Raw genomic sequence first — 26,053 nt, 5'->3', positions numbered from 1 at the left:
GGGAGCAGGCAAACCCTCTTACAGACTGGATATTCCCATTTGGATCATCAAGCCAGGATAGGGCAGAACCCAGAACACATTGCCATGGAGAAGGAAGACATGAAAGGTTTGGAAGTAGCTATTAAATGGTGAGCCCTGCATGATACCCCTCAACTCAGTCCCAGCAAAGGCAACACTCACATTTCACACCCACAGGCCCTGAGGAAGCTTTTCCCAGCCATGAGTAACAATCCCAAGTAACCTGGAGATAACAGCTCAAGGCAGCTGTTGCTCTGCTCAGCTCCCACACCGCTGTTGCTTTAGAAATGAGTTTTAGGGAGCCTGGTGTGAGCCGTGGCCGCTGAAGAGCTGTGTTAGAGCAGAAAGGTTTGCTGGCCTGGCAGGTGCCAGGTGCCAAATTTAGTTCTCGTCTCTCTCGTTACGCTCGCTGCCAGCTCAGATCTGTCACTGCCAACAGCGCCAGCGGCTCCCCGCGGGTGACAGCCCACGTGCCAAAGTCCCCGCAGCCCGAGGGCGCTGGGGACACTTACACAATGGCCCCGTGACTGCCCCCACAGCACGGTGCCCACGCCGTGCCCGTTGCCACCAGCCCTGCCAGGTGGCCGTCACCACGGGGGCCAGCAGTACCTTTCTGGTGAGCCGGCGCTTGATCTCGCGCTTCTCAGCTTGACGGTCAGCTTCATTCTTCGCTGCCAAGGGGGGAAAAAAAATACATTTTTCATGTAAGCATCAGGCTTTGAAAAGGGAATTCTGGGTTTGAACAAAGCAGAGTGTGGAGCTGCATCAGATTATCTACACATCTGAAGGCTCACTGTGGCATGTCTGCGCTTAGGACGGGCACAGAGCGCAGCCCAACTCAACACAGTCACCTCCTGGACTAAGAGGGGCCATACAGCCCTTAAACAGCACCACTGAGTCATTCTCATGTTAAAGACTAAGGCCTACGTTGCCAAAATACATCCCAGCCACTCTGCAGCTCGGTCCTCCCCAAAGTTTAAAAGAAAATAACAGCACAGATAAATATTTTAAATGGAAACTTCCTGAACTGACATTTCCCTTTCCTCACGATGTTTATTTAAAACTTTTGCAGAACAAGATATGGCCAAGAGAAACAGCCCTGACTGAGCGATGCACTGCTGCTTTTGGGATCATGCAATGCAATGCTGTAATGTCTGGACCACAAATGAAAGTCCAGCCCAAACAAAACACCTTTCACAGCCCTTGCTGGGTAACAGCAGAGTCTGAACCAGCTCACACACTCTGAGGTGCCGAGCAGGAATGGTTGGGGTTGGAAGGGACATCAAAGATCACCTGCCATGGGCAGGGACACTTTCCACTAGCCCAGGTTGCTCCAAGCCCCATCCAACCCAGCCTTGGACACTTCCAGGGATGGGGCAGCCACAGCTTCTCTGGGCAACCTGTGCCAGGGCCTCTCCACCCTCATAGGGAAGAATCTCTTCCCAAAATCTAATGTAAATCTGTTTCTGTTTAAAACCATCCTCCCCCAATGAACTAAGACATTACAGGCAAACATTTCTCAGGACCCCCACACAAGTGCTACTCACGCTGCAGGATGTTCCTCTGCTCCAGCTCTTCTGCTGTGGGTCTCTGGCTCAGTCGCCTGAAAAAAAGTGTGACAAGTGTGTTATGTTGTATCTAGTCACTCCTCAGCAGGGGATGAAGGACACAACTGCCTGGTTTTCGTGCTCTGGAGAGCCTCCTCCACACCCCTCACTCGCCAGTGGGGATCACTGCTGCCCTGTTTGTGCTCTGCTCTGCTCAAACAGCTGCTCAGCCACCAGCACAGGTCTGGGAAGGGCTATGGACCCTCAGAAAGCAGCTGTGCAGGGAACTCAAGCACGGAGCGGAGCCTGGACTGTCACCAGCTTTATCCACCCACCCTGCACCCATCCACACCTTTCTACACCATCTGTATTTTACATTTCTGCAGCCCTTGAGATTTTCCCTTCCCGGTCCACTTAACCTCTGGAAACAGGGGCCTGTCAGGGGCTACTGCTCAACTCCAGGAGGAACTCCCAACTTTTCTAAGCAGGGAGGAACAGCAACACTCATCCTCCCAGCCCTGCTCAACCACCCACCCTATTCCAGCACAGGCTGCTTAGACAAGGCACCAGCTTTGCCCATTCCCACCCCAGCCAGCAGTTCAGGCAGAACACCCTCCTTGTTCTCTGTACCTGATGAGCGTTGTCCCGATCTGGTGCCGGATCTCGTTCCACTCCTCCTTGCTCTTCCGAGGGAAGACGATCTTGTCCTCCTGCGGCGCGGTCGCATTCCCCAGCTTTATAGCCAGCGTGTCTTTCCTCTTCACCTTGTTGGCCAACGTGCCTGCGGGGAGGGAGAGCAATGGGATGCAGCTCAAGGCTGCAGAGCCTGAGCACAGCGATCCCAGCCACAATCCCTGGCAGTTGTGCTCCCCCTGAGGGAGAACCGTCCTCTCTCGTGTTTCCCAAGCTCTGCTACGCAGCAGCATCCAGCACTCCTGTGTGACGCCACATGCTCACCTAAAGCTGTCCCACCTGAGGGGTTGGGACACCACAGGCTGCTGCAGGTGCCATCTGCAACTGGAGGGGTGCACTCAGCAGGTGAGAGCACAGGTTTGGCTGCAGAGCCTTGCCAAAAGCGAGGCAGAGGACATGTGGTACATCATGAAACCAAGAACCAGCTGCTCTGCAGCGCTGTAGGAACCAGCTCTTTGATCCAGAGCTCAGTACAGCCAGGCACGGGTTCAGCAGAGAAATAAAAAAGCCAGCTGCAATGTCAAAGCCTTACTGTTATGGCTTTCATCTTCCTCCTCATCCTCGTCATCTTTGTACAGGATGGGCCCCTCCGAGTCAGAGTCGCTCATCCCTTCGTCTCCTTCCTGCTCCTCTGGCAGGACCTGGGGTACCAGTTTGGGGATGACTGTGACAGATGGCACATCTCCAATATATACACGAGGACCCGGATTCTGCTCCTCTTCCTGGTCGTCTTCTTCCTCTTCCTCATCGTCTGGACTAACGAGAAGCACACTGTTACACCTCTTAACACATGGCACAGGGGCTGGGAAAGATCCCTGGGATTAACAACTCATTAGCTCTCCCCAAGGGAGCCCAGGAAACAGAGGTGCAAGAGCCACCCCAGGATCCTGCACTTTCCCCTCTCCCCAAAGCACAAGGAGCTCTGGCAGAGAAAATGCCTGAGGCAGGTTCTGCAGAACCAAACAGCCCTCTGACCCCACTACTTTGGGACTTGCAGGTTCAGCTCTGCTATAACAAGACAGCCCTTTTCCCACTTCAGTTTTGCAAAATGAAAGGCTAAGAAAGGCCACAAATGGGTGGAATCCAAGACCTTGTTTTGTCTTGGTGCAATAAAGACAGGCCAGGCCTGGATTCCTGGCATCAGCCTGTGTTTGCAGTCTGGAACCCATTTCCCTTTGTGAGCAGTAAAATCCCAGAACCAGGGGTAATTTCACCGGGAAGTTGTTCTGGCCCTTAAGAGGCTGAGACACAAATTTGGCCAACACGGAAAGTGGTTTCAGCAGAGACACCAGGCCTGCCCAGAGCCCTCCTCACCACCACAGGCTCTCAGGAGCTGCCAGAGCCAGCACACGTCCAGGGGGTACTCACACTTTGAGCATCTCAATGGTGACGGGCAGGGACCTCGTCCTGCCCAGGGTGCCATTGTCATCCCCGAATCCATCGTTCTCAAAGAGCAGGGAGTGAGCCCTGTGGGAGCCCTCGGGAGGGGGGGTGACGGGCAGGGGGCTGTTCAGAGCCTGCTGGATCCGGATGTGCAGCGGGATCTGGGGCAGGCGGGGCAGCACGTGGGGTTCTCCAAAGCCTTGCTCCGCCGTCCTCTTCAACACTTCCACGGACCTGAACTCTTCTGGAGGAGGAGGGGTCTCGCTGGGCAGGTCCAGGGAGCGCGGGGGGTCCAGGGTGGGGGTGGGCAGGGGCATGCGTGGGGGCTCGGGGGGCACGTGCGTGGGCAGGGGCGGTGAGGGCGAGGGCGGTGGGTGAGCCGAGCTCACGTGCAGCGGGATCGGCGCCGGGCGAGTCGCCATCCCCGTCCTGTCGTTGGGGGGCTTGGAGGGGACAACCTCTGACGTGTTGTTGGGCACGATGCCCCTCTTCGGGGGGAGAGGAGGGGAAGGCTTGGACAAGGCGGTACCACTGTTCATTGCTTGGGAAAGTTCAGCTGGAAATAAAAACCACAAAAGCCACGGTGTTTAACGGGGAATTTTCCAGATACCCTTCAGCAGTGTGGAAGAAGCACAGCAAGGCAGAGCCCGGGACTAAGCAGACTCTGCTGCTTTTTACTGGAACGCGGTGCCAGAAATAACCAGGTTGCAAGGCTCTAGTTTGTCCTTCCTGCAGCAAAAGGTAAGACTTGGGAGAGCAGCCAAAACCAAGCAGGCTGGGAGAGATCCTGCTGCTCTGGAGAGAGAGGAATAGCACCAGCCCTCAAGTGACAGCACAGGGAGCTTGCCCAGGAATGCGGGCACTTTATGGCTGTATTTACACCAACAAAGGAATCTGACACATCCAGGACACCCCAGACTCCAGTTGTGTTAACAGCTCCCCTGCACATTAAAGAACTTTTTGGGAAGTCTCAAAAAGTCCTAAAGTCCTACCTTTTGCTCAAAGGCAAAAGTCAGCAGAGCTGCAGGCAGCAGCGTGTTCTCCCCACTTCCACTCACCCATCAGACCCAGCCCGAGAACACCCTGCTGGGCCAGCAGCTCCTCAGGATGAGATTCCACTCTACTCCCTCTGAACTCTGTTCCTTAATGCCCAAATAAACTACAAAATAACTAGCAAAACTTCCCAAAATACCTAAAAGCCTTGAGCCTATATATCTGCTGTGTGATGGAGGAGAGAGGGAGAAATGGAGACACAGGAAATGCCTGCAATGGGCAACCTCAGGTTCCTCAAACCCCGCTCCATTCCTAGGGAAGAAGCTGCACCAGTGAAGACTGCTCTTCCCTTAGGAGTTTGCAGCCTTTAACATCCACATATCCATGGCTTCTGGGGCTTGGAAAGGCTTTGCCTGAAGCGGGTGAGAGTTGCTGCTCGTTCCCCCGGAGCGGGTGATGTGACACACCTATGTTGTGACACACCCGTGTGCCCAGCGCGGAGCCGGGAGGAACCCGCAGCGCAGGCACCGCGAGAGGGTGCTGCGAGCAGGAGCGTTCCCGGAGATAAGGCCGCATAGCTGGAGAGAGGTGGGCACATTTTTGGGATGTTTAGCATTTTCAGACTTTCCCCTCGTAGATTAAGGGCAAGATTGTGCAAAACACCGAGTGCCCTCAGCTCCAGCCCAGGGGGCTCCAGTGTCTCCTGAAACCTGCCCTGGGGCTGCTGCCAAGCTCTGGGACAGCAGGACAGCACCCTGTTCCCTGCTTGCTTGTTCAAGCTGCTGCTGAATTAATTCCCACTCCCCAGAAGGCTTTCCTGAGCCTTATTTTCAGCTGCTGCATCAGACACAAGAACTGCTCTGAGAATGAGCATCGTCAGGAATTTTAGGACAAAGGGGTGACCTTTCCTCTCCCCTCCCTTCCCCTGCACACCCCGTGGCTATTGGGAAGGAACAGGATGGCTCTGAACAGATGTTGGACACACTCCTGTCTCCAGCCACACTTCTTGTTTCACAAGTACCTCCTGCAATTAGCGCTGGGGCATTTCAAATGCCATCTGCAGCGTGTGCAAGCAGCTTAAAGAAAACAAGAAGGTATTTCATGGAGTGCTTGGGCATGGCCAGGCTAATCAAGCTGGTCTGGCACACTGGAGTGTTTGACACCATATCAAGGTCACTTGCAAAACCTGCCAGAGCAAGGTGAGCCCCGAGCAGAGCAGAGCCATCAGCTCACACTGAAAGCTCAGGCTACTTCAGATGGCAACTTGCACATCCACCACTGCCTCCCAAACCACACCTGGGTAACGCCTCCAGTTTCTGTGATAACAGTGCAAACCTGTGGGACTGATCTTCCCAGGAGCCTCCCTCCTCCTCTGTGTCCAAAGATTAGGAGGTGTCTGTGACAGAACTGTCTGGGATACAAACAGACTGCATGGGTGTCATCCCAGCTCTAAACACTGCATCTTTAACACCCCCCAGAACTCCTACAGAGAGCAGAGACTAAACCAGCTTTAAGAAACTCTCCCCCAAATCTTCTGCTTAGAAAAGTTACAGAGATAAAGACATTTAATTCTCTAAGCGGGAAGATTCAGCTCAAATTACAGTTGAGCTGATTTATCCATGGGACAAGACTTAAGGGCAAGACTAATATGGCAATATCCCAGCCACAGACCTTAGAGGAGGTGCCTGAGTAGAACCAGGGAAGCCTGAATTATCCCTGCCAGCTCCTGGCCTCTCTGCACTAAGTGGAAACCACATGGCCCTGCAGTGACAGCCATGACAGACATTTTTTGGTGTGATATGCATTTTTCGGGTTAGTTTGTTGGTTTTTTCTTTCCCAAAACCAGCTGAAAGCAGGAATTGTCCCTGACCACAGTCTTGCAAAGCAAAATCTCATCCACCATCCCCCAATCCTGGCTGAATCCCAGCCCTCAGCGAAGCATCAACATTCAGACACTGCCTTAGAGCTGACAGAGGAAAAGCAGGCAGGGACTCCTTCCTGCAGGTAGCTGTTGGGAACAGATTGGATGGCTCACAGCAGAGGACTCCAGTAATTACACTGTTCCCAGCACACGTGTGTCCTGGCTAAACACTGGCAGATCCAAGTCCAAACTGGACTGTTTCCAGGAAAAACGGTCAGACACTCACGATACAACTAAAAATCTTCCCTTATGAAGGGAAGAGACTCTTGGAGCAGTGGCTCCAGGACATCCCAGGGTACAAAAACCAGCTCATGGGTCACTTACCTATTAGTGAGTTGCTATTTCTGTTGACAGGTTTGGGAGGGGGGACAGGAGGCTGTTTGGCAGGAGCTGTGCTGGTTGTACTGGTGGGAGCAGTAGTGTTGGCACTGGCAGGAGCGGGGAGCAGAGTCCTGGGGGCTGGGGAAGGGGCAGCTGTGGGATTGACTGTCTTTGCTGTAGTGGGGGCTGTGGTGGAGGGGGCAGTTCTTGCAGAGCTGCTGGCAGGCGTTGGATCCTTCGCCTGCGCCTCGTTTGCCTCCTGGGAGGTGGAGGGAGGTCTTTTTGGAGGAAGGAGAGGCTGTCTGGGAACATGTGGCTCCTGAGGTGGTTCCAGTTCGGGCCCAGGGTGGCTGCTGGAGGAGCCTGCAAAGGGAGACAGCTCAGTTTAAGGGACTGGAGAGTGGAAACAATCAGATGGGAATTCAAAACTGGTCCTGGGATAATCTAAACCCCCGATTTTGCACATATCCGGTTTCTTACCCTGCCTCTTTTTTGGTTCCTCTGCTGGAACGGGCTTCCTAAGGCTGGAGGGCTTTGTGGCCTCTTCCTCCTGGCTGGGCAGGTCACAGACCCCGGGCCCACTGATGGGGACTGTGTGGCCATTCTTCAGTGCAGGGGGGTTCAGCTTCTCTGGCTCTTCACCATCTGCAGGGGGATGGGAGGGGAGAGAAGCAAAGAGCAAACACTCAGAAGGCAGGAGAGAGGAGACCTGGCTGAGCTGACTGAACCACCACAGAGCCACACCAACTTCTCTCTGGCTTCTGAAGCAGCTGGTCTTCAGTCACAGGAGAGCACAGCAACCACCCAGCTGGGGCTGGGAGCCCTTGATTTCATTGTCAACAACAGTACAGCTCTGTATTATGCCATCAAAGGTTTTTCTTCTTCCTGTCCTGCCCTTCCTCCTGGTGTGCCCAGTGCTGCACCACAGCCCAAAGAAGTTGTAACTGCAGTCAAAATACTCCAGCAGCTTTTGTATCCACCCACCATCACAGAGCAGCCACCAATTCCCTGCTGCAGTGGGTTCTAACACGAGCCAGGGCATCTATTGCACATGCAACAGTAGATTTTGATAAAGTCTTAAAGTTACTGGAAGCACCTCCGTTTTTCTTCTGTTTCTACTCTGAATTTGGCACAAAAACCAATGCCTGACCCAAAACATTCTGCAGCAAGGCAGAATTCCTCACTTTACCTTTGTTTTAATCAGATGTAATGATACAACTCCAGAATCTGATGTAGCTCACCTTGGCTATTTCTGCTTTTACAGATTCTAGCATGGAGTTTCCCAAGGTCAGAAGCAAAACCTCTTTTGGAAAAAGTTCTACTTTCCAGCCTGTAATTTTGAGAGCATTTTAAACCCCGTGAGGAAATACTCAACCATTCTTTGTAACTGCCCTGACAGGACAAACTCTTGATGATGTTATTCCCAATATCAGACATCAGCACTCACTCTAGTGGGACCTTGCCCATTTTGACTGCTTTCCAACTCAAGAAAACTTGGATACATCATCAATTTGATTAAAAATCCTTTCAGTCTATCCTCTCTGAACCAACTCCAGCGTGTGGCATCAAGGCCCCCCAGAGTGCAGACCCCAACACACTGCTGCTCTGATTTTTGGTCATTTATTCCACTGCCCTCTTCACCTTTCCTCTCTCCCCCAAGTATTACCTCCCCTTCCCCAACCTGGTGTGATTCAGAAGCTGAAAGCAAAGCTGCCAAGGAGCCAAAAGCTCCACAGGATTTCTTTTCCACAAGAAGCAGCTCGGGTTCCTGGGAGGAGCTGGCAGACGGCGCTGCCTCGCTCACTCACTGCCCTTCCCTGAAATGCAGGAAGCACAGACAGCAACAAGAGGGAGTTTCCTCCTCAGACAGGGCTGAAACTCAAGGCATGAGCCAGAGGTTTTTATAGAACTGCCTCTGGTTGTCCAAAGCTTTCAGCAAGGGAAGCAGGAACAGTAAGATCCAGCTTTCCTTACCACTCAACCCTGCCTGCCCTTCTCAGCTCCCGATGGCTTCTTGCACCACCTCCCTCCCAACTTCAGCTCCAGTGGCCTCCTTCAAGGTCAGGAGATCCAATACCATCTCCTTTTCCTTACTCTGAGCCCAGTACCCACAACCTGGAGCCCAGAGAGCAGCAGGGCCTCCTCTCCCAGCCTCACCTCCACCACGCCTCCTTCCCTACCTCCTCACTTCCTCATCTCAAAGGGTTTCCAGCATTTTAACCCCGCTAAGAACTCGCCTAAGAAAATTAACTGACCTTGTAAGAGCAGGTTTTAGAACTGCAAGCAAACACAATAACCCACCCTCACGTCTTATGACTGCCCAAGTGCCTTAAACTCCCAGGAGGGATTTAGATAATGCGCCTCTAATCTGCCCCTCCTGCCAGCACCCACTGCTCCCTCGTGCTGGGGGTTTGCACTTTGGCCACATTACACCCATCTTCTGCTTCTAAAAGCAGAGCAGATGACTCAAAGAAGAAAATAATTCCACCCCTAAGCCAGGCTTCTGTTACACCCTTACAGCGTGGAAGATCTCGCTCTCCTCTGCCATCTCCAGTTGGGAGTTTGGTGCCCAAAGTCTTTGATGTCTCTTCCAGTTTCATCCTGTGACCTCACACCCTCCTGTACCCGGTGAACTCTTCCTTCAGAGCTGCACTGACACCCTTGGGTGGGTGTAGAGGCAGCATTACAGCAGAGCTCTGTCAAGACTCTTTCTCTCAGGTTTGCTTTCAGTGGTTTGGTCTGAAAACCACTTTTTCACCTCCACTTTCCCACTTTACAGCTTTCTTAGAATGAAATCTGCACTAGGCCAAGGCTGCCTCTGCAGTGTGTCTCTTGAGGTGCAATTACACCCTAATCCAAGGACCATGATCCCACCTGGACAGGCAGGCTGCTATCCCACCTCACCTTCCTGCCCCCTCCCATGAACCCACACCACCCAACTCACAGCCAGGTGACTCACTGGTGATCTGAGAACTTATTTTGGCAGCGTGATCCAACTGGGAGACAGCAGGGATGACACAGAAGGGGATCAGACTTCTTAGACTTAGATTAAAGCAGGGCAAGCTTTAATAAGCTTAGTGGTGACTATGACACCACACCATGAAGCATCTTTTGGAGGAAATGCAGCTCAGAATTCATTCATTTTTGACTCTTTTTCCCAGCTGGAGCCACAGGGTCAGCACCTCTCCCCTAGTGCCCTTGGGAATGTGATTGGAACAGCTGAAAGCTGGTGAGTGACAGCAGAGGTTGGCAGGACAGGATAAGGGATCTGGAGCAGGACAGGTAGGGAGGGACAGGATGGGAAGTGAGCCACAGCACAGCTTTCCCACCCTGGAATGTGTCCAAGACAGGCACTGAGCTTCCTCAGCAGCATCTTCCTCCCTGAGCAGGCTGTGAAAATCAGTGTGTGAAAATCAGACCAGAGAAAGCACTGAAAAGGGTAAAACAGACAGGAACCACAGCAAAGAGCCCTTAAATTTGTGTCCCAAGGGTGAAGTTTGGCCAGAGGAAAATCAGCTACACAGACACAGACAGGAGAAGTTGGTTTGCAGACTCACCCTGCTCAGGCTCTTCCAACAGAACCCCTCTTTTTACCAGCTCCTCTCTTGGCTTTCGCATAGAAATCTTTCGTTCTAAAACTGATATTAAATTGAAAAAAGGCACTCAGAAAACAGGGCAAGCTAGAAGTTCAAGATGATAATTTTTTTTTTTTAAGGGATCCTCTGGAGGAAATAAAAGGGCTTCAAATTTCACTGGTTTTGCATGGATTAAGAGGAGGGAGGAGAGACTGCACGTTCAGGCCTGCACTTCACACCACACTGGTGATCGGGGAGCAAACCCTCCCTCCCCACAGCTGCTTGGGGAGGCTCCTTGCAAGAAAGGAATTTATTTGTCTGAAACTACAGCTCCATGGCAAGGTGTTTGTGGAGAGATTGCAGGTGCCAGCCCATCACCACAGTCACACTTTTGGTTCTGACACACGCCAGCACCCAGGCTGGTGACAGCAAGCCCTTCTCAGTGGCCAGATGGCTCGTGGCAGGTTTCTCTGTGGAGGAAGGGACACCCACCCAGCCCCTCCCGTTACTTTACCTTCTGAAGTCTCCTTAAATTTGTCGCTGCTTTTCTTTTTCCTCCACTTCCAGGGTTTGAAGATCTTGCCAAAGCTTGAGAACTTGCTTTTCCTCTTCGTAGGGGGTGTGGTGTCACCCGATTCCAAAACATCTACCCCCATGCCGCCATCACCCGGGGTGTGATCCACCTCCTCGGCTGCAGGGGAAAGGAGGAAAAGAATGAAGAATTATAAAGAGGGGAAAAAAGTAAAGAATTATCTCTGTGCTGCAGGTAACAGCTGCCACCTCCCACCAGCCCACCCCACACTGGGAAACAGCAGAGCATGTTCATGCAAAGAAAGGAGCACAACTCCATCCACGGCTCCGTGGAACCCTACATCAGCTTGGGGAGATGTGACAGGGGCTCCCACTGTTAACAGGGCAAAGGGAAACTGATAAGGGGCTTCCCGAGACAAGGATTACAGAATTCCAGAATCAATTAGGCTGGAAAAGACCTCCAGGATCAAGTCCAACCTGTGCCCGATGCCCACCTTGTCCCTCAGCCCAGAGCACTGAGTGCCACGGCCAGGCCTTCCTTGGACACCTCTGGAGTAGGGACTCCAAACCTCCCTGGGCAGCCCCTTCCAGTCCCTGACAACCCTTTCTGTAAAGAAATTCCTCCTGATGTCCAACCCAACCCTCCCCTGGTACAGCTTGAGGCTGTTTCCTCTCCTCCTGTCCCTTGTTCCCTGGGAGCAGAGCTTGACCCCCCTCACTTCCCCCTCCTGTCAGGGAGTTGCAGAGAGTGAGAAGGTCCCCCCTGAGCCTCCTTTTCTCCAGGCTGAGTCCCCCCAGCTCCCTCAGCCACAGATTAGTTTAATTTTGCAGCCTCACAGCTTTGCCCACAAAACAAAAACCCCTTTTGCTGGACACAAGTCACGACACAAACACAAACACCTTCCAGCCCACCAACCTCACACTCACAACTGTCTGCACACCCCAAGAATCACCAGACCCATTCCAGCAGCTGGATGTGCTACAACTCAGCCTCTCGGATTTTTCCCACTATAAATAAGGGCAGCAAAGCTGGCCAAGAGCAACAACTCCACAGGAAAGGGACACAATACAGGCCCCCGCTCCACCTACTGCCCTGGAGTCCCTGGAGAACAACACAAGAAGGACACAGAGGTGGGAAGGGACACACACACACACAAAAAAGAAAGAGCCACAACACCCAACTCAAAGAAAACCACTTTTGAAGCAGAACTAGAGCATGAAAACACTAATCTGGGGACTGTCGATCCTGATGTTGCTGTTCTGGGGGTATTTGATGGAACATGAGGGAACACTTACAATCAGCACAATCCAGCACTGCCTGCAAAAAAATAAATCAGTGCACACAAGCTAAGTGAAGCCAGCTGGTGCCTGCTCATGGCAGGATTTACAGAGCCACAATCCCTTGCCTTCTAAAGGCAGGAACACGCGAGATCCATCGCAGAGCTCCGTGGAAAAAATCCTATGGAAAAAAAGAGATGTCCCCCAGCCCTGCCCGACACCACACACGGCAGACTGGGGTGTCCTGGTACAAACTGCACTCCTGTGTCTTGTTTTGGAGCCTCCAAGTCAGACGTTTTGGAGCTTGGGAGAACAACAGAGCTTTCAGTCAACTGCAGAGAAGCCTGTAGGACCTGCCTGCAGAACAGACAAAGCCCCGTAGGTAACATGGAAAGTTCAGCCAAGAATCCCATCTCCTGAGGGCAAGAGACTGGGAAAGGAATTTTAAGGGAAAGCCATTTTGCACATAGGACAAAGAGCTAGTAATGTATCTGCTGTATCCTACAAGTATCCACTGAGGATCCGGGCCCAGATATGGAAAAGCAGATTCCTGTCAACACTGGGGTGAGCACGTTCAGGGCAGGGAAAAAATAACAAACGGGAAAAAAAGGAGTTGTTTGATGGAGTTCTACCCGCAACCCTGCAGCGCTTCCCAGCATGAGATCTCAGATCCCAGGAAGGGTCAAGCACAGGGAGCCACAGCCATGGGCTCAGGAGGAGCCTGGGGACAGGCTGCAACACAGATGGACCCCAATACTCCAGTCTGAGCACACATGAAATGGAAAAATCACTGAAAAACAGGGAAGAGAAGAACAACCGAGGGAAACCAGAGAGTATTTCAGCAGGAGGATCTCGATCAGGTGAGAAGTGATGGAGGAAGGAAAGCCAGCCCAGCATTCTGGGCTGTGGAGAGGCTGGAGGGGCACGGAAGCGCCATGGAAGTGCCACTGTGCTAACCAGCCTGACAAACCCTTTCCAAAGCTAACTATGGCCATTCCAGACTCTACCCAAAATTCCTGACCCTGCCAGCTCTGTACAGGTCTCTTCCTCTCACTCACAGAACTCCAGATTTCACACGTGAGGGTTGATGGGTTTTGTGTTGGGTTGTTGTATTTTTGTCTAAATCAGCCCCATAACAGAAAGTCCCTCACTCTGAACTGGTCAGAAGCTGGTGCCAGCCAACATTTATTTGAAAAAGCAAGATAAATTCAGCATCTGAGCTGCTTTTAAATAATAAAAAAAACCCCAACCCTGGCTTCATAACAGGAGAGAAATTGGGTGGAAAATAACACACACGATGTCAGCACCGATCTGTGATTTTCTGCAGGGACAGAGGGAGGGCGGGCAGTTGGAAATGGGGGCAAAAAAAAAAAAAAGGCATTTCCAGCTCCCAGAAACCCCAGAGGAATTGTCTGGATGTTTGGAGGCACTTTCTTCAGAGACCAGAGCATTAGCCCTGGAGTTGTACATGTAATTTTAACAAACAGTATTCACTGTGTTCAACGGAGCGTTCCCAAACTTCACCAGGCAGGCACGAGCGCTTGCCAGGCACAGGCTGTGGGCTGAATGTGGATCCCAAGTGCCATCAGAGGCACTTCCCTCACCTTTCCAAGCAGAACAGTGCTGAAGGCAGTCAAACCACGCTCCCTTCACATCCATCCCTCCCCTGCTCTGAGGAATGTCACTTCTGTGCCGCTGCCACCCAAGGTGTCAGAGTGCTGCACTAAGCAAAGGAAGTTATTAAAAGTAAACTCAGCCCTCGGGTCCAGGGATTAATGAAGAGCCCTCAGCACGCTGGGATGTCTCCATTTCCAATTAGAGGGAGAACAAGCAGCATTCCCCCAGCACGGTCCCCTCGGAGCAGCCGGGGAGGAGCAGGGACATGAAAGGATGAGCCGAAACTGCGGGAGACACACGATACCCCCCGAGCGGGAGCAGCTTGGAGCAGGGAGGGTGGGGAGAGCCCACATGCGATTTTTACTCCAGGCAGAACCTCTTCCAGCAGCTCCAGCAGCCCAGGTCTGGCTGTCAAAGCAAATACCATCCCGGGGTGGAGTTTCACTGCCAGAATTGCAACCACGCAGGTGAACACGGGAGGTTTCACAACGACCTTCACATTGATCACTCGGGTCTTTTCTCTGCCTCGCTGCTCCCTCGGCCGTGTTACAACTGCTCCGAGGCTCCTGCCGTGTGTCAGGTGTTGGACACATGAAAAAATTTGGGTTTGCTGGTTTGTAATTGGTTTGTTGGTTTGTCTAACAACAGCCAGGCAAGAGGGGGAGACAGGCACAGCACGTACCCCTTCGGAGCATTAAACCACCCAAATCATTTCCCAAACCATCCTTTTGCTCTGGGTAGAATAAAACTCGACATGTTACTAAACATCCTGAGATGCCAGGGAAGCAATTCCCCCCTCAATCCCCGCTGGGATTCCTTTTGTCCAGTTGTTCTGCTGACAGGAGAGCCTGTCCTGCCCTTCCCCAGCACTCTTCCTTTTCCCATCCCTAATTACACACGGACATAGACATTTAAAGCCGTCTGTTGTGAAGCAATTATGACACTCAGTGCTAATGAGCGGGTGGGTCGGCAGCTGTAGGTGAGATTTACTGATCTGTATTCAAATAACCTCATTGTTCAGTGATTGTTCACGTTAGACAGAGCTCACATCCCCTCCAAAAAGGGTCTTCCCTTCCATTCACCGCCCGTTTCCAGCTCGAACCTCCAGGGAATGGTGTGGAGAGGACATTTCTTGGCTGTGAAGGCAGAGAATCCACCTTGCTGAGGCTGTGCCTCCTCCTGCTCTGCTCCACAAGGTACAGGAGGGTCCTTAAGCTGCTTTGCAATGCAAGGGGGAAACTTCTCCTTATCCGAGTCATGCCCTGGGAACCCAGGAAGGAACCACAGCGCAGTGCCTGGGGAAAGAAACGGGGCCAAAAAAGGGGAACAGGACTCTGAGGGAAGGGTGGGAAGCATCAGGATGCCCTTGCCCAACCCAGCCCTTTCTCAGCACCAACGCTGTGCCCAAGAGACCAGCCTCACCCTCACCGTAGTGCCAGGCTGGAAAACCTGCTTTAAATACATGGAAGAGGTTAAATGAGGTCACACAGGCCTGAGTGAAGCCAGAGTGTCCTCATTAGAAGGTCAAGAGCTTCCCAACTAGCAGGTCCCTAAGGTGCCCCCATGCCAAAGCACGACCTTGTTTAACCTTTCTGGAAGTAGTAGTAGCACACACTTTGGAAAAGCAACCCTGGAGCAGGAAGAGCACCACAGAGCCCACCCTGACACCAGCATGATGTGCTTAATGTTCCAGCAGAGCCCTGGTTGAGGAAAAATCTGGAATAAAATGTCGCTGCAAATTCAACACATTGCTCCAGGCTCCTGGGGGACACAGCCTGGAGCACCCAGATCCCAGGACCCAGCTGGTCCAGGGATGGAGCAATTCCCCAGCTGCCTCCTGACCGGAGCCTCCTGCCACTTCAGATCCACCCTCCCAAACACACTGTCCTGATCCCCTTCCATCCAAACAAGCAGGTGAATTTGAGCTGTTTAAACAGCACATTCGTGTTAACCCAAAATGTTTAGACTGAAGTAATCCCAGGAAACGTCACAAAGTTGGCACAGCCCGGACACACAAGAAGGCAGGAAGCACCAGCAGTGCCAAGCAGCTCGGGAGGCAATTCCCCATCGGTTTGCTTGGCCAGCTGGTCCTTCCAACCCTTCCCTCATGACACATTTACGCTTAAATCTTGCTGTTAAATTCCAGGTGGAGAAAAGCTCTTCTCCTTGTGGTGCTGAGCTACTTCAGTCGGGTTGTTTTGTTTCCCAGAGAAACCATTTCAAGCGGAAGGAGCTGGAAACCCACAGTTGGCCTCTCACGCCGCCTGTGGTGATGTCACCTGTTCCCAAAGCTCCTGTCAGGCTTGGGGCTGCCATTCCCATTAAACAGGGTGAAGCTTTCACTTCCACTACTTGCTCTCAGTGGGTCAAACCGGCGGAGCCAGGATCCCTGGGATCAATTAGAGACACCACACGTGGTCACACCATGGACACACACACAGGACACCAGGCCAGGCAGCTCCCAGCGGGATCATCCACCCAGAAATGTCATGGCTTAATGGTCACACCACAGTCCAGGGAGGAAAAGCCACCACATGAGCAAAGAATTAATTCCCATCTTCAGGGATCAAGCCCCAAAACATTTTGTAGAGCAAAGCGCTGCCAGCCTGGAAAAAGGCACAGCAGGGACTTCAGGGACCAACAGGAATAACCCAAAAACATTTATTTCATTAAGGATCATCTCTCATGTGGAAAACACCTGCGACAGTTATATGAAATATAACTGAATATATATGAAATGCACCTCTGATGCACAGTGTTAAAGAATTAAACCCAACCTGGATCTAGCGCAGAATTAGTCCTGGTGAGTTTTTAAACTGTTTTAACTCAGGCCACACACCCTCAAAAGCCAGCTCGGCTATGGAGAAGTTTTGTTTTGTTTTTAACACCATTACTTAAGCTAAAACTCCCTTCAAGATCTGAGTTACAGACCCCCAAAAAAGCAAGGCTAAAGGCTGTGAATAAATAAAAGAATTGCATCCCAGATGATGACAATTCATATTATACTGGTACATGCCTGGGAGGGAAACTACTGATTTCCAGTTTTCATGAGGAACATGGCACAATCCTTTAAGGATGAAAGATCTGTGAGCCCCAGGACAGGGCTGCAGAACAGAGCTGTTAGGGGAAGACTGAGAACGAGCTGCTTTTCTCCCCAAAACATCTCTGCAGACATCCAAGTCTAACTCCAAAAGAAGATGAGTCTCACCCTGCCTGCACTACAACAGGCTCTTTGCCCCACTCCTTTTCCGAGATGTAAGAGCTGTTAAATTCCAACTTCATTAAGAGACATCCTCAGAAAGGAAATGAGAAAACATCTGTATTTTCCTGTGTAGCCAGACTTGCACAGTGTGTAAGTCATAAGCCTGGGCCAGATTCCTTCCACCTGCAAGCCACAGTTCATCCAGAACCTGATCCACCTCTTCTCACAGGAGTTACTGCAGGATTTCCATAAATCCCAGGAGTTTCTGCTCACAGGGAGCTCACTGGGCATCTCTGTCTCTGGGCAAATGAGGCACTTCAGTGCCATGGAAGCATCTCTGCTTAATCACCTTTATTTCCCTCAGGAACACAACTCTGCTTAATCACCTCTGTTTCCCCAAGGAACACACCTCCCTGGAGTTCTGCTATCACCCAAGCCCAGGAAGTGCATCAGGAAGCTTTGCTGGGAATGTGGCTGCTCCTTACACACCTCGGGTACCTGGAATACCCCAGGACCTACAGCTACAGCGGGACCATCAGAGAGCCCTGAGCCACAAACCCTCCTGTGCCAACACAGTGTGGATGCACAGCCTGGAGAACAGCCCAGCTCCCTCCTTTTCCCCTCTGTTGTGTCCAGCAGAGCAGTTGAGAATCCCAAAAGCTTCCAAGCAAACAGTTACAACTCAAAAAGCAAACAAAGGCTCTTTTGAAGAAGATGCTGTTAGAGTATCCAAAAAGCACTTGGGGTAAATGTTTCTAAGCTTCCTATAACAGCTTTAAAAACTTGATGTGCGTTTCCTGAATGGTCCAGGGAAGACGTGAATCCTGACCTTAAAGCAATAAAAGGCTGTGGTCACAAAACAGCCCCAAACAGTCCCAGCCCTCGGCTTCCCTGTGTTTTGTACTTATCTAATCACCATAATCTTCAGAGGACTCTTTTTAACAGCATCCTGCCACAGTTAATGCAAGAACCACGTCCTCACGTTCACCATTTAATCAGTAGGAACTGTGGGAGCTGTGCCACGAAAAAAAAAAGACTTCAGAGAGCAAATGACCAGTTGAGAAAACACCAGGTCTGCTGGCAAAGCACAGTCATTACCCCAAGAGCCCACTCCCCTGGAAATTACAACTGTTACTGGTGCTTGATGAGAGAAAAGCCCAAGACTGGTCAGGCTGGCTTCTAACTGAATAAATGCAAGGAGAAGATGCTGTTAATCTGCACTGACAGTACGAAGACAACTGAAGTTTTACTTCTCCCTTCTGCTCTCTCTCTATCACTTTATTTTTAGCAGCTCTTGAACAAGATTACTGGGGAGAAGAGAATCACTGGTTTGATCTGAGCCCTGAAAATACCAGGTAGGTTCAAAGTTATAGAAATTAAAAAGAATGAAAAAATATAATGTGTATCTGGGGGAGCTCTGTGCCAATGCTGAGTGTTTCTCTAAAAAATCAGATTATCCCACGTTACAGATGAGAGGGAACAACTCAGCCCAGCCAGGTGACAGCAAGTGGGGATGAGAGAAATGGGAACAGCAGGATGGGGAAAGTCTCCTCATTGCCAGTGCCGGGAACAGCACCCACAACAGACCTGGAATAACACTGTGTCCGGGAAGTGGAGCTGCTTCCAGGGCTTAACACACTTATGTTTGCTCCAGGCTGTCTGTTACCGAGATACCTCACAGTGGAGAGGGAAAACAAGCAGGGACATGGTTGCCAAGCCCTTCTCCCCCAAAAAGCTCCTACAGCTGCCCCCAAAACTGGGTGACATCACACCCAAGGAGGCAACTCCGTGTGCCTTTGGTCCGGGATCACTATCAGGGCTGGCTCCTGCCCCACACAGGTGAATTTTACTGCTGTCCAAGTGCTTTGTGAAGGTGGTATCCCTGAATCCATGCCAGGCAGAGGCTATCCCTACAAACAGCGTCCCAGAGTCTGTCTGAGGATCAGGGAACATGTTGCATGTGCCACGAGCAGGAGAAAGGCAGGAAATGGAGTTATTTCTCTCTGGTTTCTCTCCCCAGCCGGGCACAGGTTACACAAGCCCCGCATTCCACTCCTCCCAACTCCTCCGTTTCACCTGCGCTCCTGCCCCGCCGCAGCCCCGAATTCCCTCCATTACTCACCGGGAGCAGCTGGATTGACCGGTCTGGAGAAGTGTGGCTGCCCCATGGGATCCTGTCCTGAGCAGCTCCCGGGGAAGAGGCGGGAGGGGAGAAAGAGAGAGAGAGGAAAACTCTACCCTGGGAGCGCTTCAGTCCTTTAAAACGATAAATCCACGCTGTGGGCTGGGAAGGAGCCGGACGAGCGAGGCGGCTCCCGGCGCTCAGGCCACGGCTCCGGTGTCCGACGGTCCGGCACGGCTCCGGCTCTCCCCGGACCCCATGGCCGGGCACTCCAGGCTCATAAATAGGTGTCCGTGCCAGCTCCCTTCACGCAGGAATGCCTGTCATTCCAGAGCCGAGCTGGCTAGGGCCGAAGCTCAGGAAGGGGAGGAGACAGCCAGCCACGCTCCAGCCACTTAGCTGCATAATCCAAATTATCAACACCCCTCGCTCGAGTTTAGCGAGGAGAGAGAAAAGCTGGGAGCAAGGAGAGCGGGGTGTTTTCCTCAAGGAGAATCCAACAACCAAGGGGTTTCGCCTCCCAAAATGGGATCAAAGAGGGAACACCCCACCTGAGCCCTCTAAACACAAAGCAAGGCAGTCAGGGATGACACAGCCGGTGCTCTAAGTGCTGTGGGAGCTGCACTATCCCAGAGCAAAGGGAACTTTAAAGTGCCTGAGTTGATATGCATCTTGCCAGATGGATAATAAAAGTACAATTTCATAGCAATTCCCCTCTCCACTAAAGTTACCAGGAAGCAGGCAGCGTGTCTTCTTGTTTAATTTAAATTTAACAAAGGGAAATTTAAATTTAACAAGGAAAGTAAGAGTTTGTTACTTTAACTATCAAGCTGTGACACACGAATAGAAAACAAACATCCCCCTCAGCATTTACATCACAATAACAAAGATCTCCAGAGTTTAAATGTGTCCACTTGAAACCTTTAATTTGTCACTGAAATTTGGGTTAGGACTTCTGTGAGTTTACAACTCATTTCCCTGTACACCCCACTGTGGAGGAGCGGGAAAACCTTCAAACATCCAGAAGCTTAATCTTAACTCGGGGGGGGGGGGGAAAGGAAAAGCAGTTTTCAAAAATATACAGGAATTTGCTGCAGCATAAAAGGGATTAAAACCAGGAATCTGACCCCATGTGATACATCCAGGTTGGCTCTTTCCCACTGTAGGAAAAGGTAGGTTTAACCACACCAGGATTTGCTGCTGCCCTTGGTGTCCCTGTCCTTGTTGGGGCAGCAGGAGCAGGACTTCAATATCAACCCAGGGAGCAATCCCAATAGGAAAACCTTCTATTCTGGGAAACAACAAGATCCAAGATGCTGATTTGGGCTGGTGCAGGTGAGAACAGTTGATGCTGCTCATTGCCCAGAGCAAACACCACGAGATTGCCATTCCAGCCCCATGGATGGGGGGAGGCAGCGCTGCAGGAACACCCCAGAACAGGTCAAGAGGTAGCTCTGAAATCCAGTAACACCTCACCTGAGCCACAAACACACCTGGGAGACCTGGTGTTCTTGGCTCCCCTACTAACACACTAAATATCTCAACAGGCAACTTGCAAATCCCCTCCTCTTCCAAAGCAGAGCAGCAAAAGCGCGGGAGGAAGGAGGACACTTGTGCACGTTCTCCACCTGCATCCTGCTTGTCCTCAATCCCTGCTGCTGAGGACATCCCCCATCCCGTGGACAGCAGGAGCAGGCAGAGGAGCAGGGGATCAGCAGACCCACGGAGGCGGATGGCAAATAGCACTGTCCTCCCTCCCCCAGGGAATTCGGACATTCCTGGAAGTGTTGCTCCTCTCCACCTCCCACCACGGACATCTCCGTGCTGTGGTTCTGTCTGCTCAGGCCACAGCCACCCTTCCAAGCACTTTTGATCTCCATTGTGAGCATTCCCAGGAATGCTCCACCTCACTGAAGACTTTTTGCTTTGAGACAAAGAAAAGGCCATTTAAAAGCCATTTAAATTCGCTGCCATCTGGCAGAGAGACCCACAAAGGTCAGAGATAGAGGCGGGAAGATTTCTCCAAGTCTGTAAATCAGCTGCTCCAGTTTGGAAGGAGGTCTGGAAAAAACATCCTTGCAGCTGAGAATGCTACAGAACCTGCTTGGCTTCCAAGGAATTAAAGCTGCATTTTATAAGGCATTTGCTGTGAATTCAGAGGGCACAAAGCTCTGCTGCAGAACAGAGGACGTGTGGTAGGCTGTTAAAGCACAGAAGCACAATCATATCCCTGACTCTTTACTTCTACATTAGTAAAATATGAAACATTAGCTTAAATTTCAATAAAAGATTTATTTAAATGCATTAAAGCCACAGTGGCTGCAGTCCAAGGGATGCATGACAGTTACTCAAGGCTCTGGTTCCACACAGGAACTCACCAGGCTGTGAAATAAAGTCCTTTCCCATTTCTCTATCCTTCATCAGGCCTTAAAGACAATCACAAAGAGAACAACAGGATTATTTGGCAAAGGTTGTACCAGCAGTATTAATATTTCCTTCTCAAACTCAGGGCTGTGGTGCTCAATGAAGAGAGAGATACAAATCTGCATTTCAAATTGCATCTGGCCTGGACTTCCAGCATCCTTCAGGAGTATCAGCCACAACTCTCTCCTCTTTGGGGAGAAAGAACAAAACTCCACCAGAAGAGAGCTGATAAAGTGCACAAAACAGCAGAAATCCAAAAGTGTCACCAGCATCATTATTTTCTAGGTGGACTCCTGGCCAGAAAAACCTGCCAGTCCATCCTTCAGCTCCACCTCTGCAAGGAGAGGTGCAAACTCTGCCCCAGCAAACACAACACCACCAAAAAATGTTCCTGCCTCAACTGTAGCCCGAGGACAGAGGGTGAGAGCAGCTCTGCTCCCAAGGAACCCTCTGCTTCCAGAGTGCTTTGTTTCACTGCTGGGGGAAAATGTGGGACGAAGCAATCTGCCCTTGTCCAACTGGACACTGGGGATAAAGGAAAACCAACATTTCAAGCAAGGAAGAGCAATAAATGTCCAAAATTCCCATAATAATGAGAAGGGCCATCTGATTTGGTTGAACAGCAACCAGAAGAAACCTGAGCAAATCTTTTGCTCCTCAGGGACAGGTGAAGACCTTTATAAGAGGAAAAGCTTGGAATAGCAAAGAGTTTTCTAAAGGAAAGCAAAAAGGGAAACAGCTGACTGTCCTGTCAGCATTTTCTTCTAAAATATAGTAAGCAAAAAACCCCAATTACATGAAAATTTGATGGGATTTCAAGAGAGTCAGATGGCTAAAACAAAACAGGATGGGCAATAAACACCCAAAACTTGGGGTACATCTGAAGTTTCATTTCCTCTCCATCCAGCCCAGCATCCCATTAAACCCCTGCCATTCCCATGCTAATAATCTGTTTATATACACTGCAAAAGGAACTCTCCTGGATTGTTTCACTTCAAAATCTAATGAAGCCCATAATGAGCCCAATATTAGCTCCTCTAATGAAGCCGGTGTTGCTCCCATTTGGGTTCACCCCGACGTGAAACGCCGCATTCACCCGCGGTGACTCAGCCCTCGGTGTTCCATGATTCAGCCACAGGAACATTAAAAAGCACTCCAGCATTATCCCACCCCTGCACAGGGAGCTGGATATTTAAAACCAGGGGTGCTGGGGCGTTTTCCTTCAGAGCCCCATCACCGGAGTCAGCAGGAGCTACAGGGTGTTTGAGGCTCTTTCCTTGCACCCAACTGGAATCCTCACGCAGGGACCACCTCACCAGGAGGGAGGACCCCAGGGGTATATCCTACAGAAATGCATTTCAGAGAATCCCAGAATGGTTTGGGTTGGAAGTGACATTTAAGCTCATCTTGTTCTACTCCCCTGCCATGGGCAGGGACACCTCCCACTAGCCCAGGTTGCTCCAAGCCTCGCCCAACCTGGCCTTGGACACCTGCAGGGGTGGGGCACCCACAGCTTCTCTGTGAAACCCATTCTATCCCCTCACCGCTCTCAAAGGCAGGAATTTCTTTCCAGTATCCCATCTAACCCTGCCCTCTGTGAGTCTGAAGCCATTCCCCCTTGTCCTGTCCCTTGTCAATAGTCTCCATCTTTCTTGTAGCTCCCTTCAGGCACTGAAAGGCCACAATTAGGTCACCTCGGAGACTTCTCTTCTCCAGGCTGAACAATCCCAATTCTCTCAGTGTTTCCTCGTAGCAGAGGTGCTCCATCCCTCTGATCCGCTTGGTTTCACCACAATTTTTGTGTTCAGCTTTGGCAGAACAAGAATACAAATGAAGAAATATTACATCTACGGGTACCAGCACCGGGTGGCTGCAGCAATGACCATTTCTGGGCTGTGCTCTGACACTAAAACAGAGCACGGGGAATCATTAACGTGCTCCCCTCTGGAAGGGCACAAACCAACACAGCGTGACGCTCTTCCTTTCTCCTCACATGGAATGAAAAGCCGGTGTGGAAGTGGAAAATGGATTATTTATAAGGCAGCTGGCACCGCATTGTTCAGGCCCTGCAGACTCCGATGGAAAGGGCGCTGGTTTGGATGAGACAGAAATGTGAGGTAAGCGCTCCTACAGCACATGATTTCCTCCACGCTTCCTGTGACATTTCCAAGAGGGAAACTCCTATTTCCCAGAGCATTCCAGTCTCCTTGTCCCCACCAGTTAGTCAGCACGGTGCTCCATCCCAGACAGCAAAGGGCAGCGGATCCAGGATGCCAGGAACCACCACCCACGTGTTGGTGGTGAGGAAGGTGAGCATCCGTGTCCCACAGCAGCCCAGATGTTGGCTGGGAAGGAGCACAGCTGGAGGAAGAGCACTCCTCTCCAAAGAGCTGGCTGACAGCACTTCCAGCCCCACCTCTGGGAAGGTGAGGCCGTGCTCCTGGAAAGCCCCGTGGTCACAGATCACAGCAAGTGGCTGGAACACAAGGAATTGCTTCATTGTCACAAGGAACAGGCTAAAAAAATGATGAATTAAACTGGTCTGTGGGCCCAGAGGAGCTTAAGGCCAAAATATCCCCCAGCCTTGTTTTCCAGTGGAAGTACAGCTTCCAATGGAAGCAGATTTCAGCCAGTACTGGAAACGTTGATGCCTCCTCACCACTCACTGCAATTACAACACAGGCCACGTATTTTCTTGTTTACTAGGGAGGGAATGCTAAGGAATGCAATCCTGACAAAATTAAAGATTCAGTCACATCTTGGCTAACTCCATCACCACGGTGATTCATGGCTTTGCCATCTCCAGGCAAGGGAACCTCCAAAGCTGACAAACGACTTTTTGGAGCACCTTGAAGCAGCATTAACGAGAAACTCTGGTCAGAAGCCAAAGGAAGCACAGATATAGGAGACATTCCAGGAAAGCATCAGCGTATTCCCAACAGCGAAGCACTCGGAGGCAGGATACCCATCTGCCACTTCCAGCTATATTATTAGGAGCACATTAAGCAAAAACACGGAGGAGAAAATTACATTAATTATTGCACTGTTTAGAGAAGAAACAGGAATGGCATTTTAGCTCAACTCTGGTTTAACCCTCTCCTGCAGCAAAAACTCAGAGAAGAACCTACAAATGGACATCACCTGAGGCTTCCCACTGCAAAACATGGAGATGAAGAGCGACCAAACTAAGAGAGCTTTGCACAAATTAAAAATATATTCCCCTCCTTCCAAAGCACTGCCCAGCACGTGCTTTTAGGGCTGGCCCAGCACAGCACACAGAGCTCTTCCCAAGTGAGCAGCCACCACAAACTGCCTTCCAGGACACACCTAACTCACCAGATTTTACAGCCTTATGCAGGCATTATCCAAAATAATCGAGTCTTTCAGCAGAGGTGAGTCCAGCTATGCCATCTATAAAACCAATGGGACAAACTCTGTTAAGCCCAGCACTGGAGACTGAAAGTTAACAGCAAAAATATTAGCAAATATTAAACCTCTAAAATCAGATTAAATTAAAATTAACCCTGAGGGGTAGCACTGTAACTCTATAAATTAGTCTGCAATGTGTAGGTCACGGTCCACAGGCTCTGATCCATTAAAACACTCATCCTGAATTTCTCTTCCTACCCCTAATCCTTCACGAAATAAGCTGCAAGCCTCTCTGCCCACATGCTAACTGAAAAGAAAGGCAGCAAGATTTCTCTGTAAAAGTAATTTCCTCTTTTTCACGTTTCACAAAAATCTCAGTGAGTGCATTTGCTCTTCGTACCCAGAGCTGAAACTGCAGCAAAACATCTTTGCTCTGCCGCCCCAACGGACTCGCAGCAGCCACACCACACCAATAATTCAAATTACCCTTCAACACCTACAGCTCTCCAGTCTGAACTACATTTTTTCCAAATTACTGCACAAGCCAGGCAGTGCCAGGGCATCCCACCACCCCTCACTCGCTTGGCTCTGCCCAGGGAGACCAACAAAAGCGCCTTGGTTTAGTTTTTGGGGAACACCCAACTTCCCCACCGCACCTGCTCTGCTTTAATTATTGACCAGACTAGAAGCTCCTGATTAAAATGCAAGGCAAGTCTGGCACACAACCTCAGCTTCTGATCATCTCCAGCAGATACAGTTGGAAGAGAAACCCAAATTCCTTGCCGCAGTTCAGGAATTAAAAGAAACTGAGGATCAATTTGGGTTGAGGCACTTTAATTCGGCAAGGAAAATACTTTTTGCAACTGAAAACTCACATAAAATCTGAAATTTTAAACCACAGCTTCAGGTTCACACACGGAGAGGAGGTTTAAAAGCTTCCTTTCAAACGTACTGTGTTTTTACAAGCCATTTCTGCCAGAGTAAATCTAACAGGTAATTACAGGTCTGACCTCCTTCTATTGCACAAATATGCCTTTGGAAACAATGTGGATAAATATT

General features: G+C 50.7%; 1 protein-coding gene across 8 annotated transcripts in view; it reads right to left on the bottom strand.

The window, feature by feature from the left end:
- PHACTR4 (phosphatase and actin regulator 4) overlaps positions 1–26,053 on the bottom strand; it is a 64,607-nt gene that overhangs the window by 3,135 nt on the left and 35,419 nt on the right. For 5 of the 8 annotated variants that reach the window (XM_027706045.1, XM_027706047.1, XM_027706042.1 and 2 more), the window contains 9 exons: positions 10,966–11,142; positions 10,434–10,514; positions 7,357–7,521; positions 6,880–7,239; positions 3,627–4,197; positions 2,791–3,014; positions 2,196–2,346; positions 1,566–1,621; positions 628–689 (listed from right to left, as the gene is read on the bottom strand). In XM_027706045.1, the coding sequence (XP_027561846.1) occupies positions 628–689; positions 1,566–1,621; positions 2,196–2,346; positions 2,791–3,014; positions 3,627–4,197; positions 6,880–7,239; positions 7,357–7,521; positions 10,434–10,514; positions 10,966–11,142 (1,847 nt within the window). Of the gene's footprint in view, positions 1–627; positions 690–1,565; positions 1,622–2,195; positions 2,347–2,790; positions 3,015–3,626; positions 4,198–6,879; positions 7,240–7,356; positions 7,522–10,433; positions 10,515–10,965; positions 11,143–11,909; positions 13,186–19,201; positions 19,259–26,053 lie in introns of those variants that run through there. The other 3 variants (XM_027706041.1, XM_027706048.1, XM_027706049.1) reach the window with 3 other exon arrangements.

The sequence above is a fragment of the Neopelma chrysocephalum genome, unplaced genomic scaffold (genome assembly GCF_003984885.1).
Source record: "Neopelma chrysocephalum unplaced genomic scaffold, ASM398488v2 Primary Assembly neopelma1_361, whole genome shotgun sequence".
Lineage (NCBI taxonomy): Eukaryota > Metazoa > Chordata > Aves > Passeriformes > Pipridae > Neopelma > Neopelma chrysocephalum.
The sequence above is the reverse complement of the archived record's forward strand: the minus strand, read 5'-3'. Positions and strand labels throughout refer to the sequence as shown.